This window comes from Eubalaena glacialis, chromosome 5, assembly GCF_028564815.1.
Source record: "Eubalaena glacialis isolate mEubGla1 chromosome 5, mEubGla1.1.hap2.+ XY, whole genome shotgun sequence".
NCBI classification, from domain to species: Eukaryota; Metazoa; Chordata; class Mammalia; order Artiodactyla; family Balaenidae; genus Eubalaena; species Eubalaena glacialis.
Window position 1 is genome coordinate 75,319,389 of NC_083720.1, and position 16,024 is coordinate 75,335,412.

Below are 16,024 nucleotides of genomic sequence, written 5' to 3' on the forward strand. Positions count from 1 at the left end.
GGGAAACAAGAGATTAAAGTATAAAAATAATAACAAAGATACAATCACAGAAAAAAATCGGTGTCTTGATATCTGTTTCTGGGAACGAAATGTAAAGCATTCTGCTTTTCTGATAGATGAAAACATGTGCTTCACTTCTTGTACATCAAAGAGATGCCCCGAATACCGTAAATTATCACTGAAGTGTTATTGTTTACATGGTGCATTGTTTCTACACTTTGACAGAAAGGGTGTGCATTGCCAGTGAGGAAGTATCCAACCACATTTTAACTATGAAGAAACCTTTTTTAGCCAAAGATTAAATTCTTTGCAAGGTGGTGATTTCTACAGAAAAGAAACCCCCAATCCTACCTCATAGTATGAAAAAGACAGATCAGATTTAACTGTTGTTCTTAACCACCACAACAAAAATAAGGAAATAAAGAGTCCAATTATTTTAGAGTATAGTTTGGACAAAACCACAGCATCTAGAATTAAAACCCTAAAGCATTTTACATGTTGGAAAATGTCAATTGTTAATGAACATTGCACCCCAACAGTTTCCTGTTCCAGATGGCTCTCTGTCAAGTTGGCAACAACTCAAGAGCCTGACGAAGAGGTGCAGGCATATGTCTTGTGTTTAAAATGAAAGAAAAAAAAGCAGAAGGGGGCTTCATTTCATAAACACTTCAGGGAAAATTACCATTCCTTTTGGGACCAATTCAGTCCAGGTGCTAAGGACAGAAGAAACAGGCAACACACGAAGGCAGAAAAAAGTCAGGCTTCTATGGGAATTACATTCTTGGTTACATTTACAACTAAATTTCAAAATACAAATGAGTATCACCATGGTTGTACACATACGTTCTCCTCCTGGTTTTTAAAATATTAATCTTCTCTTCTCACGTAATAAAATTATAAGTCAGAGCCTAGAGCCTGTTGTGTCTCTCTTTAATTTTCTTCTGCCACAATTCTAGGCTGAACTACTTGTACCTAAGTGTTTTTCCTCCTACCCAAGGTCCTAATGGTCCTCCTTTTTGGCTGAGAGTATTCTTCTTTATGTTCTGATTAAGGGTAATCTGACTTTTGAGGGATAATGTCTCTTAGAACTTGGGACATGGATTCAGAACCAACATTCTCAACAACCATCTTTCCAACGTTAGTTTCAGAAACCGTATGTGACATTATACCTGGGGCCCTCTTTATTCTAGGCACTCTGACCTTAACAGATAAACTACAAAACACATTTAAAACAAAATCTCACCTGCTATATTCACTTGGGACGCATATATGGGATCTGAATTTCCACTTACCAATAAATAGATCACCAAATACATATCAAAATACTAACAGTAGATTTCTCTGGGTAGTGGGTTCATGGGTAATTTTAAATTTTATTCTGTGTCTATTAAAGAGCAAAAGATCTTCCAACTATCCTATAGTGAACAAGTATATGGCTGTCATCAGGGAAGAAAATCCGATTATAAATATTTTAAGGAAACACAGAAATATGAATGGAGCTCTAAAATTCATCCAGATGACAATCTCTGCCCTTCTAATTCTTATATGCAAAGAATTATATATAATTACACAGCCATGCATGACAGGCACAATTACTGCTACTCGAGTGTTGAGGGGCAATTGCATGGTGAAAGCAGCTTGAGCTCTAAGAATTCCCTTAGTCCACAGTTGTTCTGATGCTGTTTTTTAAAACTTTAGTGAAAATTCCAGACAATTATTTTTAGGCATACAAATACCTACTCTTGAAGCAATTATTCTGGTGCCAATGACATCTTTATCCATTTACAGGCAAAATACAAAACCCAAGAGGGAGAAGATAAGATGTATTTTTTAAATATAAAGAAATAAAACTGGTTTATTAGTGAATGTTCTCATGGTGGACGTACCTAGCTTTTGTACGTCAGTATCCCTTCCTCTGTGGAATTACTCCAGACCCTATGTTAAGTGGCAGTGCTGGACTGTCGATCACAGCCCACCGCCCATTTCTCCAAATCCCTGCCCCGACCTCCCTCCTGCTCACTCCCAACACAGCTATGAACACAGGACTCAGCCTGGCCAAAGAGAGCCCCATTCCCCTGGCAACAGTGAGTGGAACAGTAACAGTGACAGTCAGCTTCGTTTCCTAGGATTGATCTACAACCCCTGGAAGAAAAAAAGCTCTCTCTTTTCCTGAGTTGCTATTCTGGAATGACATAAGCCAGGAATGTCTGGGAGGGAGAGAGGTCACACAGAGGCAGCTGTGATAGAAAAGAATGAGGTCAATACTTAGAAGGATGAAAAGCTTAAAAGATGCAGAGTCCCAATCACACTGTTGGAGCCCCTGCCCGAAAATTCCTAAATATAGCTCTGTCTCCAGACTTGCCATATAAGCAAATATGAACGGCAAATACCAACTAGGAAGACATGCTAGCAAAATATATGACTAAGTATTAATAAACTTAATAATACAAATGCTCTGATTTAAAATCATTAAGAATAAAATTAATAATCAGTAGGAAAAAAGGAAAAGACCACGAGCAGGCAATTCACAAAAGATGAAAACAAATGGCAAGTATCTGCTTTTCATCAATATTCAATGAAATTGTATGTGGCTTCTTCTACACTGTTCGTGACATTTCCAAATTTTCTACAAGGAGAACGTATGACTGTAATAGTAGAGGAAAAACCTTAAAGATATTAAAATATAAAATTAAATTTAAGAATGTTATCCTGGTATCAGCAGGCAGGATAAATGGGTGGGCAGGCGTGGAGTCAGGGATTTTAGAGGGAAGGCCATGGGAGAACAGGGAGCATTTTTGGAGAGCTGTAAACAGCATCTCAAAGGAAACAGAGCTGGGCTGCTCTCTAGGAGCTGAGGTTGAGTCAATGACTCCATTGCTTCCCTCCTGAGATGACAGTGATAGCATGAAAAAGATAGAACGGTATTGAGGAGGAGCTGATTTAGAGGTAGGGAAGGGAGTACATTGATTCCAATAAAAATAAAAAGTAAAAGAAGCTAGAACCATAGAATGGTAGTGAAAGAAGAGACCTTAGATTCACCTAATAAAACTCTCATTTTATGATGAGGATCCTGAGTCCAAAGGAAGCTAAGTGACTTACTTTCAGGTTACACACCTATGGGCATATTTAGGAATAAACATCAGGCCCCTTCCCCTCTGTGCTCTTTTCAACCATACCACCCAATCACTCCTATCTGAGCCAGAGCTATGTGTTTAAGAAAATTACTCTGTATTCCATGCATTCCATTTGTTCTCTTTCATGACTGAGAAATATATAGTCTAATGTGCAGTTAATAAGAATCAGCAAGTATTAATCTCTCTGTCACACACACAATTATTACTATTGGCATCATGTGCAGACATAAAAATTAACGATATGGACAGTCTGTCTCGTGCATTTGTGCATCTATAAATACCACTGCAAGAAGATACGTTCCAGTGTCTTAGTTAAGAATGACTGTTTTTATGAGCTGGTATGGAAAAATTAAGTACTTGAGAAAGTAATTCGTAGTGATCTCTTAATATTTTTGCAAAATTACATAACTGGCTAGCTACCTTGATAGGCAGCTCTAAATATTTTTATACACAGCTTGTGATATATTTTAAATATGAACTAAACATTGTAATCTTCACTTGATATAGCCATTTTGTAATATGTGCTGTGGTTAACTATTTTAATATGTTGGACAGTAAAACTAAATGTAACAGTTCCAACATTTCTCATGGGAGTGATTTAGGGCAGACATATGTTTTTCATTAAGACTTTCCAGCAGAAATCTTAGAAATCAAGAGGAAAAATAGACCCTATTATACCAAACAGTGTTACAAACCATAATAGAAAACAACAGTCTTTAAAGCTTTTGTTTTGTTTTGTTTTGGCAGCCCTGAAACAAGAAATCTGAAACACTAGAAATGAAGGTATATACCTTAATGAAAAGTCTAATACTGGAATGCCACAATAACTGAGAATCCATAAACTAGAACCAAGAGGTGAGGCAGAATCTTTTCTGAAATGAATTTTCCCCTGCATCCTGAAGTCCTCTTTCAGCTGAGTGAGTGGATTCTGCAGTCATGGTTTTGTACACTGTCACCTACTGTAATGAACTGAAGTTTTCATTCAAGTGTGGGTAACATGAAGGGTGGCAATGAACTTTTAGGATCACCCTTCTAGTTACCACAGCAACATCCTTTGTCATTGGCAGTCCTCAAGGTCCAAGGAACAACTTTTCAAGGGAAAGATTTCTGAAATCTTGAAAACTATTTTTCAATTGAAATAGTGCCCGTAGGAGCAGAAATCTGCAGAAATGCATATTTGATGAATTACTGAGGGAAAGCTGTGAGAGGAGGAAAGAATGCAGAGGTGACAGAGTAAAGGAAGCACAGGAGGAGAAATTCTTATTAGCTCCTCATCTTTTACAATTCTCTGTTGGGAAGTACTTTATATTTTACAAAGAAGACTGACTTTCTACAAGGCTGGGAAAGTACTTGACCAATGATGAAAAATGCTTTGTTTGAAAGACATACCTCTACTAACGTAATAAACAAAACGTCTATGCCTTGTGTTGATGGAGATGAAAGTTTTCATAATAAAGTGGCAGCCATAAATAGCAATAATAATTTTATATGGTCTATGTTTACCTGAACTTTTTCAAAAGAGGAAAGCTGTCAAAAATAAATCATTGCAAATAGATTTGTACTCTTGGTTGTAGAATGTGGCTTTGTCTTACTAAAGAGATAAGAGTAGATATATATGCTTTCCACTGGAAAGTAGACCTGAAAGTACCATAAGCTGCCTTCCACAAGCCATTGAAAACGAATTCTCAGCTCCTTCTCATCGAAGTCCTCTGTTAGATTTTCACAGGAAGGCAAGTGGATATTGGTTGAGAGCTCACTAGACTATTCTTACCTTCAGTGTCCCTAAGAACAGTGCTTTCCAAACTGGACCTGCCTTTCCTCATTTATTATCCATGGTTGATCTTAAACAGGGCAAAAGAAAAGTGGGAAGGAATAGAGAAGAAAAAACTTAGGAAACAAGATCCCTTAAAATCAAAACTTTAAAAAAGTTGAAGATGATTTTAAAAATCATGGTGCATCATGAAGGTAATTTATACATTTTATCCCAATCAATGTGAAGTTCAGATTATTCCAGTTAGAATAACAGGAATCCTGCCATTATTTTATGCCAAAGTTTTGGGAATTACATAGCAAAGGAAGCAAAACTATGGATCTAGCTAGAAAAATACCATCTTCCCAGAATTTGAGGAGAACTTATGCACCATCCCTTCCACAGAACTGACTTTTCACACCGTAATATTTTAAAGTCCTAAAATGTCTTAGTAAAATTCCTACTGACACAAGTCTCAGTGTCAGTTCCCTGTGCTGGGAAGCTCTTCTCATGGGGGTGAGTCAGACTTGCTGGCTGGCTTTATTTTCCTGAGTTGTCTTCCTAATATTAAACCCAAAATTGCTTCCCAGCATTTTCCATCCAATAGACAGAGTTCTGTGGGAAGTCTACTTCCACTTAGATGGTATCTTTACAGAATCTATTTGGAAGGAAAACCTATGCTACTTCACTGGTAAACTCATGCCAGATTAAAATGTAAACAAATGTGATTTTTTTTTCTTTTAGTTAAAAGAAGTCAAAAAAGGAGGTCACTAGGTCCTTTCCTTTGCTTTCTGACCGACCTGTAGTGTCTAATTTCATCTGCCTAGAGATCTTTCAGATTTCTAGTAAGTATTAGTTAGAGATTTAAACGCTTTTCTCTGTAATCAATACCTGAGGCAGTACCTAGTATAAAGATTGCAACCTGTATGCTGGGTTGTATACTAGATACTAAACTCTAGTATAAAGATGGCAACCTGGAAGCCTACAAGCTGAATTCTGCCCTTCAATAAGATCTCTTTGACTCACGCAGTGTTTTAGAAAATGAGCCAACTTTTAAAATTTGGTTAATTAAGAATATTTAAAAAAACCCTCAGATTCCTGATTTCTTGAGAGATTGGCAATATTAGACTCACGCTCTCCTAGAAACAATTAGAGGATCTCCAGTTTGACACAGTCATCACCACTCCCTATTGCCCCCTTTATTAAGACGACTATCTTTTGCTAATTATCACTGTACTTTCACTGTTGTTTTTTCAAAACCTAACCTACTTTACTTATTTATATTAGTTGCTGGTCCCTGTAAGCATTTGAGTTTGAGACTCCTATTGCAACTCATGATTTCAAACATTTTTAAAGTATGGGGATATCTTATAATTATGTTTTTGGTATCTGTTACCTAAAAGATACAAAGGAAAAATTCTATAGCTTCAGCAATATCTTTAAATGAATTTGTATTTTATAAATTACAATTATATCTACAAATATTTGTATATTTATATGTGAAGAGTAATACTGAGTATATGCATGAAGCACAAAGCACACACAGAGGAGTGAACCTTTTGTTCTAACTCCTAGATTTTCCCAGGGATCCATGAGACAAAGGTTGGGAATCACTGGTCTAGTAAAAAGAATTCTGGACTGGGAATCAGGAAACACAGTCTCTAGTTCCATCCTTGCACTGGATAGGCTACTGGTTGGTGATCTGAGGCAAATTAGTCAACCTTTTGGGGCACTGATTTTCTCTTGTGCAAAATGAATAAACTGGATAATTGTTGAGAACCTTTCCATTCATAAAACATAATAATATATGCCTTATGAGTCTTTACACCTATTACAAAAACCCAGGCAACTGGGACCTCCCCAAAGTGTACCTGGGTTTTACCTAAAGACAAAAGGTTTATTAGGGAGGGAACTGCTACGGAAAAAATGGAAACACAGGGAAAACTGCAACTCTACTATTTCCAAGTTTATATACAATTTTATATTCTCCGTTCCAAACCATGTTTGAAAAACTAGCAGTATATTTATGAGTAAACTGTCTTAAAGACAACTCAGCATTATAGATATATTTCATTTGAGCTCAGATATTTGGGGTATAATTTTTTAGGCATATAAGTTTATGGGCTCAAACGTACATATTCTTTTCAGATCAAAGGCGACACTGTTTACAAAAGCACTTTGAACACTATAGTATTATCTAGGATTATCAGATATTATAATGCTGTTATTACCTGATAGTCCCACCTGACTCCAAATCCTGTGCTCAGAGCCTTTACTCCACCACTGCCGCCCCCAGAGTTTCTATGCTTAGAGAGAATAATGCCAGGTACGTAGACATGTTCAATGAATACTGATAAGTTTAAAATATTTGTGCTATAAGTCCATGATACTAGCACACAATAGTGTGTTTTTTCAGTATATATTGTAAAAGAAAACTAATACTATAAATGCACCCGGGGCATCACTCCATCTCACAGTATATTATATTGCCTTAGAATTTCCTCTGTCAGGGAAGCCTATAATAATAACTGCAGCAAGTTCAAGTTTCTTACGTAATGCCCATTCTCACCTTCTTTCTTTTAACAGAACCCTGACTTTGTTCATGACAAATATGTGCCCAGTTAAAAATATTCATCAGATTCTCTGGTAGCCAGAGGTGGTCATGAAACCCAGTTCTAGGCAACGATTACAAGTCTTCTGGGTAGGACTTCCAGAAAGCTATGGTTCCCCTAATATAAAAAAGGGCAGACACCACTAGTATATTCCTTTTACTTTCATCCTTCCTCCCTCCTTGCCTAAAGCAGGGACACAATACATGGAAGAGGAGTGTCCACCTCATGACCATGATGATGAAATATACCGACAGGAAAAAAAGGAAGAAAGGGAGGAAGGAAGGAAGCCAAAAGGAGTGTGAGTTCTGCTGCCTGTCTCTGAACTTCCTACTGAGAAAAAAATAAATCCTTATTTATTTTTATTTATTATTTAAGCTAATCTTGTAAATTTTCCATTACATATATCCAGGTACAATCCTAATATAATAATACAGAAATTGATAATCCCAAATTATCAACAGGAAGTAAAATAAGAATCTAATAAATATAAATTACAGTTTCTGTGGTATTATCATGCCTCTCTCTTGAACCATAGAGCTTTTAGATATTTTGAATCTTTCATTCCCTAGCATTACACTGAACCTAACTAAATAGCTCTAGCTCTTATTGACCTGATCTTTAAAGACACTATAAAAATTCAGGGACATAAATTAATGAGTAATATAAAAACTGTTTACCAAAAAAATTGTTTTCCAAGAGTTTTGGGTGTCAAAAACCATATGCAAGTTTTGTTTTTCTTTGCTTCCTGATTCCAGAGCCTTCTGACCAACATACCTTAGAGCACTGATTTGCCCTTAATAGTTTACCGGTGTGCCAAGCTGCTGCTTCGGTTCACAGGTCTGGCGGGTAGGGCCTGGAGTGATCAAGCCCCTGCTGCTGCTGGCCCCTGACCACACCAGCCTGTCCACTTACCTCGGTAGACTCTGCAAACATTCTTACTGCCTGTGTGCAAAACCGCGTGAAAAAGGCTGGGAAGCACTGCCCTACATGACAGCTAGATGCCATCAAAATAATAACAGCAATGGAAAAAAAAATTACCTATTACAATGCTGCATGGATCAAAAATTAGCTCACGCACATCACATCATTTTATTCTCAGCAAAGTCATGAGTGGTCAATAGGGCGCTTATATTTATTATCAAGGTTCAGAGATGGTAATGCGCCCACTAACACACACTGCTAGGAAATGACAGAGCCAGGACTTTTGAATCAAGGATTTCTGCTCTAAGCCTCTGCTCTTTCTGACATAGCTCCCTGTATGATGACAGTCCACATTTGCACAGATCTTTGAAATGAGTGTTTTGATTTCATACTCTGAAGAAAGTTCAAATGGTTTTCCTTTGTTTTCTCTTGTGACTGCCATGCAAATACTAACATATATGGAAACTGATACTCTCTTTGAACTTAGCAAGACTGAGAAAGCACAACACTAAATGACACACTTAGGCCGTACCAATTTTCTTTTTACAACTCCCATCCCTGACACCCTGAGAGCCAACCCTTGTTATTTGGTGTGAGTAGAAAAGAGTACCTATTAAAAAGAAAATAATACGCTGCCGTTGACCATGCTTACGTTTTGCTTTGTTTTGCCGAACACAATTTCTCATTGCCCTTTCCATAAAAGGGAAGAATAGAGAGAAGTGAAAGAAACTATCAAAAGTAAATTACACTTTTAACATATAAAAGGAAATATGAATTTTAAATATAGGGTAATTATTGTCGAGAGGTATTATTGAAATAAAAGGAATTTAAGTTTGCTACTACTGTTTTAGAAAGCTAGACAACCAATAGATTTCAGTGACTAGATATAATATTTTAATTTCTTTATAGCAATGGAGAAACAAAGAGGATACATGCACCAAAACAGGAAGGTACGAGGAAACTCCTATAAGGAGCTATTATAGACAGATTCAAAAGCACAAGTAATAGCTATAATATTAACCAAATATTAATTCACTATTCAGAAAGTGAGCATGCATGGCATAAAACAATAAGTTTAAGCAAGCAAAAGTTACAGAATACAATATGCAGTGGTTATGGAAGTGAGCCTGTGGCAGGTTTAGAATTTCATGTTTAAAGACATGGGCTCCAGATCCAGAACACCTAGGTTCAAATCCTGGTTCTATCACTTAGCAGTTGAGTGATGATAACATGCTTAATTTTTAGTACAGAAGAAGTATTGATTTCTTGATTCTATCAACAGTTAAGATTAGTAAAATTACAGCATTATATAAAAAGTAGAATTCTTATCTTGATTGCTTGTTTTCAATAGTACTTTTAAACTAAATCTCATCAACCACAAAATGTCCACAAGACATAGAGTAATTTCTGCCACCCAGTAGCAAGTAAGCTGAGATTATAAACTGGAAAAACATAAGTGCAGCACTGTGGGCAAGTTCATGGTAAAAGCCAAACACACCTAGTTCCATGAAAGGCTAAGCACATTTGGAAGACAATTCAATTCTTCCAGTACATACTGCGTATTCCATCCTATTCTACAAGACTGAGTCACCACTGCCTCAACACTATCCTATTACTCCTTATCCTGAGATGTAGATTAAACATTCTCTTCAGCAGCTAACTGTAAACATAAACCCTACTTCTCAGGACACATGACTTTTCAACATACTTAATAAGGGGCATGTCTATACTGGCCAAGTAAAAATCTACCTTCAGAAATCAAGTCCTTTTGGTGTCCACAAGGTTTGATCAATGCATGTGTGTTCCACTGGCAAGTTGACTTATGTCAAGTCTAAGTAGCACATCTTATCCACCCTGTTTGAACTGTACATCCAAAGCTAATCCAGGGAATTCTTCACAGAATTAGAACAAAAAATTTTACAATTTGTATGGAAACACAAAAGACTCCAAATAGCCAAAGCAATCTTGAGAAAGAAAAACGGAGCTGGAGGAATCAAGCTCCTGGATTTCAGACTATACTACAAAGCTACAGTAATCAAGACAGTGTGATACTGGCACAAAAACAGAAATATACATCAATGGTACAGGATAGAAAGCCCAGAGACAAACCCACACACATGTGGTCATCTAATTTATGGCAAAGGAGGCAAGAACATACAATGGAGAAAAGGCAGCCTCTTCAATAAGTGGTGCTGGGAAAACTAGACAGCTACATGTAAAAAATGAAATCAGAACACTCCCTAACACCATACACAAAAATAAGCTCCAAACGGATTAAAGACCTAAATGTAAGGCCAGACACTATTAAACTCTTAGAGGAAAACATAGGAAAAACACTCTTTGACATAAACCACAGCAAGATCTTTTTTGACCCACCTCCTAGAGTAATGAAAATAAAAACAAAAAATAAACAAATGGGACCTAATGAAACTTAAGAGCTTTTGCACAGCAAAGGAAACCATAAACAAGATGAAAAGACAACCCTCAGAGTGGGAGAAAATATTTGCAAACGAAGCAACTGACAAAGGATTAATCTCCAAAATATACAAACAGCTCATGGAGCTCAATATCAAAAAAACAAACAACCCAATTAAAAAATGGGCAGAAGACCTAAATAGACATTTCACCAAAGAAGACATGCAGATGGCCAAGAGGCATGTGAAAAGATGTTCAACATCACTAATTATTAGAGAAATGCAAATCAAAACTACAATGAGGTATCACCTCAAACTGGTCAGAATGGCCATTATCAAAAAATCTAGAAACAATAAATGCTGGAGAGAGTGTGGTGAAAAGGGAACCCTCTTGCACTGTTGATGGGAATGTAAATTGATACAGCCACTATGGAGAACAGTATGGAGGTTCCTTAAAAAACTAAAAATAGAACTACCATATGACCCAGCAATCCCACCATTGGGTATATACCCTGAGAAAACCATAATTCAAAAAGAGACATGTACCACAATGTTCACAGTAGCACTATTTACAATAGCCAGGACATGGAAGCAACCTAAATGTCCATCGACAGATGAATGGATAAAGAAGATGTGGCATATATATACAATGGAATATTACTCAGCCATAAAAAGAAACGAAATTGAGTTATTTGTAGTGAGGTGGATGGACCTAGAGTCTGTCATACAGAGTGAAGTCAGAAAGAGAAAAACAAATACTGTATACTAATGCATATATATGGAGTTAAAAAAAAATGGTACTGATGAACCTACTGTCAGGGCAGGAATAAAGATACAGACACAGAGAATGGACTTGAGGACACGAGAGGTGGGGTGGGAAGCTGGGGCGAAGTGAAAGTAGCATCGACGTATATATACTACCAAATGTAAAATAGATAGCTAGTGGGAAGCAGCAGCATACAACAGGGAGATCAGCTCAGTGCTTTGCGACAACCTAGAGGGGTGGGAAAGGGAGGTGGAAGTGAGGCTCAAGAGGGAGGGGATACAGGGATATATGTATGCATATGGCTGATTCACTTTGCTGTACAACAGAAACTAACACAGCATTGTGAAGCAATTATACTCCAGTAAAGATGTATAAAAAATAAATTTAAAAAAAACAAAGCTAATCTAGGTAGGAATGTATACTTTGTATTATAAAATAAGATGTCTCCAAAATTTAAAGATACACTAAAATTTCCACAAATTCTTATTTTTTTTTACCTTCAACTGCTAACTTTACAAATTTTCCTAATATAAACACGAATGTACAGAAGTGTTTTTAAACATGAAATCACATTTAAAAGCAAGAAAATGCAATATCCTGAGCAATCATAAAATAGAGAAACCAATAAAGAACGAAATTCTGGGTCAATAAACACCTTGAGCAAATATCGAATGAACACTGACTGCTTGACCTCAATTCTCAAAATAATACAGTAACACACTAACGCTGCAGAAAGCTATCCAAACACCCTCGTTAAAACACACCATCTTTGTTGTCTGTTTCTGGAATTATGTGTGTTAAGAATAACTTCCAATTATACTCTCCTAGCGTTCAAATTGACTTTGAATCAAATCACTGTTCTAAGCTCTATATAAACCATATTAAGCCTTTCTAAGTCAATATTCATTTATAGCCAAACACACACATGGAATCACACTCAGTGCTGTACCTTAATGAAATGGGAACAACTCCCACAAGTTTTCCTTATGTAGATTTTAAGTTGGCAAGCAGGTTCTGTACTGGGCAAGGAAACGTTTCATTTCTGTGGGAAGTTCATTCGGTTTCCACCTTGTCAGGGTTTCATTTTCCATGACCAGACACAGGAGAGGTCAGCAGTGGGCACAAAGGAAAGCACACATGCACGGGATGCTCAGGTGGACAGAGACACAGCCTGCTTCTGAGAAAGCTGGGTGCTCCCCCCAGGGAGGCAGGACGGGGGACAGGAGGAAAAGTCAGATGATATGTAACCTCCCTCAGTTGAGCCTTCCCCAGGGGAGAGGTCTACATGCCCCCCCCACACATATCCATGAATGAATGGCAACCTGGTATGTTTTTAAAGTATTTACATTTTACATGTAAGTTTTAATAACTTCTCACTCTCAAACAGGCCCAGGCTCAATCCACACTACTAGCAATAAGCTTTACACAAAATATAAAGAATATTGAATTTGATATGAAACAACACAAATGAATATCTCCGTAAGTTATATCACAGTTCTTACTAGAAGTGAAAATGGTTAGATTTTAGGATATCTAATTATGTATTTCCCCCAAATCTACAGCCTACTTTACTGGGATGTTTGGGGATTATTTTGGATACTACCAATTAATTCAGATTCAAGATGAAATATGAGAAGTCAAAATATGAAACTATTCTTGAAAATGGCAATTTTCATCCTATAACATTGTACAACATCTTAGGGAAACAGGTTTTTTGTTTTTGTTTTTGTTTTTTAAGTTTGAAATGACAATCTCAAAGAGAATATGTCAACAGAAATCCTTTGAATAGGATGGATGCACATCATTTTATTTTTCCTTAAAGATATTACACCCTGTGAGTATTTTGCTATTTTAACAAGGCTTAGGCTCTAAGAATATGAATACTGACAAGCAACTAGAAGGCCACTTCACTACCACAACTGGAAAAAAAAAAACAAAACCTACAACAAAAACCTCTAATCCTAAAGGCTGGCTAGCATTCATCAGGCCTTATGAAATTCTGAACAACTCCAGTGAAGATGGTTACATTCTATTTCCAAATGCCTTTATTTTTAAATCTGTTTTCTGTATCGGTGATGTTTACGTCCTCTATTTTTGTTAAACACTTACCTGTGATTTTTTGCAGCAAAGGTGACAATTCAGACTCCTCACAAAAGACTTGAGCCAACGCTTTCTTCACTTTTTCTTCACCTTCACCCAGGTCTTTGTCCACTGAGAACTCTCCACTGACAGAATAAATATATATCAGGAGGACCAGCAGCTCTTCGGGGCTGTAGTCATCATTAGTCCTCTGGTTTGAAGGCTTAATCATGGGAAGCAGCTGATTTAACACAACAGACATTGTCGACTCCCCAATGCTCTGAAATAAAAGGGGGGAACAGGCACATATGTCAGTCTTGTACAAAGATGTAATTTATGCACTACATCAGCCCAAAGATAGCTTGCAAACAAGTCTGTGATGTTCACTGACTAGATTGCTTTTTATTTGTTTGTTTCTTGTCCTGGAGAGAATACTGCAGGAAATTTGGCATTAGAGCTGTTGTTTTGAAAGATCTAGTTCACAAAATGGCTAGTCAAGTTGCATACCCTTTTCTATTATCTTACATATTGCTTAAAGAAATAAGAGCCCATGTGTTTTAAAAATAAAAGTGTAAGTACTTCAGATGCTAGAAATTTTAAATAAAAATAATATATTTGTAACATAATATGATTAAAAATAAAAACATGCCAGCACCTATATGCTGACATTCCTTCAGAGGAATTACTTTGGATTTTATAGCATATTCTTTTAATATTCTTTAAGGTGGCAAATATTAGTCAGAATAGATTTTTTTTTTATAACAATGAAAAGTTATTTTCTGCTAAATCTGGTCAAACTGGGTAATGACACTTCAGGATATCTTTGGGTTAGTCTGAAGATAATTCACCTTTAAACTTTAAAAAAAAATGTGCTTTTAGATATTCCACCAATTTCCTGAGTGATATTTAGCAGAGAATTTCAAAATTCCTTTCATGTGATAACAGCATTGCATTACTGAGTTAGCTGCATAACTTCCAATGCACTATGTACATTTCTAGTACAAATTCTGAGGTTTTTGGTGAATAGATAAATCCCCATTTTAAACAATGTGATTTAATTCTACTTATAATCTAAAATAACCCTGTAAAGTAAAACTCAACTATTTGTATTTATATTAAAATCAGGGGCCAAATGATCACGAGTTACAACTTTCACGTTATTCATTCAGAAGCATTCACTGAGCATCTACTATGTTCCAGGTACTACTCTGGGTCTGGGGAAGACAGCAGTGAACGAAACAAATCCCCTGCTATCATAGAGCTTAAATTCTAATGGGGGAAAACAGACAATTTAAAGCTAAGGAAGTAAAATATACAGTATTTTAAATGGTGGTAAGAGCTATGGAGAAAAATAAAGCAGAAATGAAAGATGGGACTTAAGGGTGTGTTTATGTCGGTAAATATGCACTATTTTATTTTTTAATTTTTTTAGACCATAGTCTTTTATTTATTTATTTATTTTTGGCTGCGTTGGGTCTTTGTTGCTGCGCGCGGGCTTTCTCTAGTTGTGGTGAGCGGGCGCTACTCTTCCTTGCAGTGCGCGGGCTTCTCGTTGCGGTGGCGTCTCTTGCTGCGGAGCACAGGCTCTAGGTGCATGGGCTTCAGTAGTTGCAGCACATGGGCTCAGTAGTTGCAGCACAAGGGCTCAGTAGTTGTGGCTCGCGGGCTCTAGAACACAGGCTAAGTAGTCATGGCGCACAGGCTTCGTTGCTCTGCGGCATGTGGGATCTTCCCGGACCAGGGATCGAACCCGTGTCCCCTGCATTGGCAGGCGGATTCTTAACCATTGCGTCACCAGGGAAGTCCCTGCACTATTTTAAAGAGGAAAAGCCGTGTTAAGAAGGGAGTACTGGAATAAAGAAAGACCTATAGAAACTCTCTCTCTCTCTGAATGAAGTTGATGACAAGCAGCTGAATGTGGTTCTGTATTGGGATGACTACCCAAAATGAGCTTTTCAAGTCATTCCCACACCTGGGAAAATCTGGACATATCATCTCAAGGTTAAGTTTCATAATTATATTTTTTGGTACACGAGAAACAGCTGTTACCATTTATTTCCACTAAAAATCTTGGATGTTCACAATGTACCAAACAAAAATAAAATGGAATGACTAAAGTACAAATGGAAAAGAACAGAATGGAGATTTTACTGTTATGTGGTGACAAGACATGGTTTATCAAGTATAAACACACCCACTTCTCAGAGGAAATGGCTGAAAGGTTTGAAGGCATCCTAGGACTGTCCTATAGCCTCAGGAGTCTCTTGGGAGGAACTTTCAAGTGTTTGTTCTTTACTTTAAAAGCTGCCGGAAAGCAATTTAAAAGAAAGGAGCTGTGTGGCTGGCCT

The 16,024-nt window shown here is 37.0% G+C and overlaps 1 protein-coding gene across 1 annotated transcript in view; it reads right to left on the reverse strand.

Moving 5' to 3' along the window:
• SCFD2 (sec1 family domain containing 2) overlaps positions 1–16,024 on the reverse strand; it is a 410,854-nt gene that overhangs the window by 212,879 nt on the left and 181,951 nt on the right. The window contains exon 5 of the mRNA XM_061192275.1: positions 13,707–13,956. Within this exon, the coding sequence (XP_061048258.1) occupies positions 13,707–13,956 (250 nt within the window). The remainder of the gene's footprint in view (positions 1–13,706; positions 13,957–16,024) is intronic.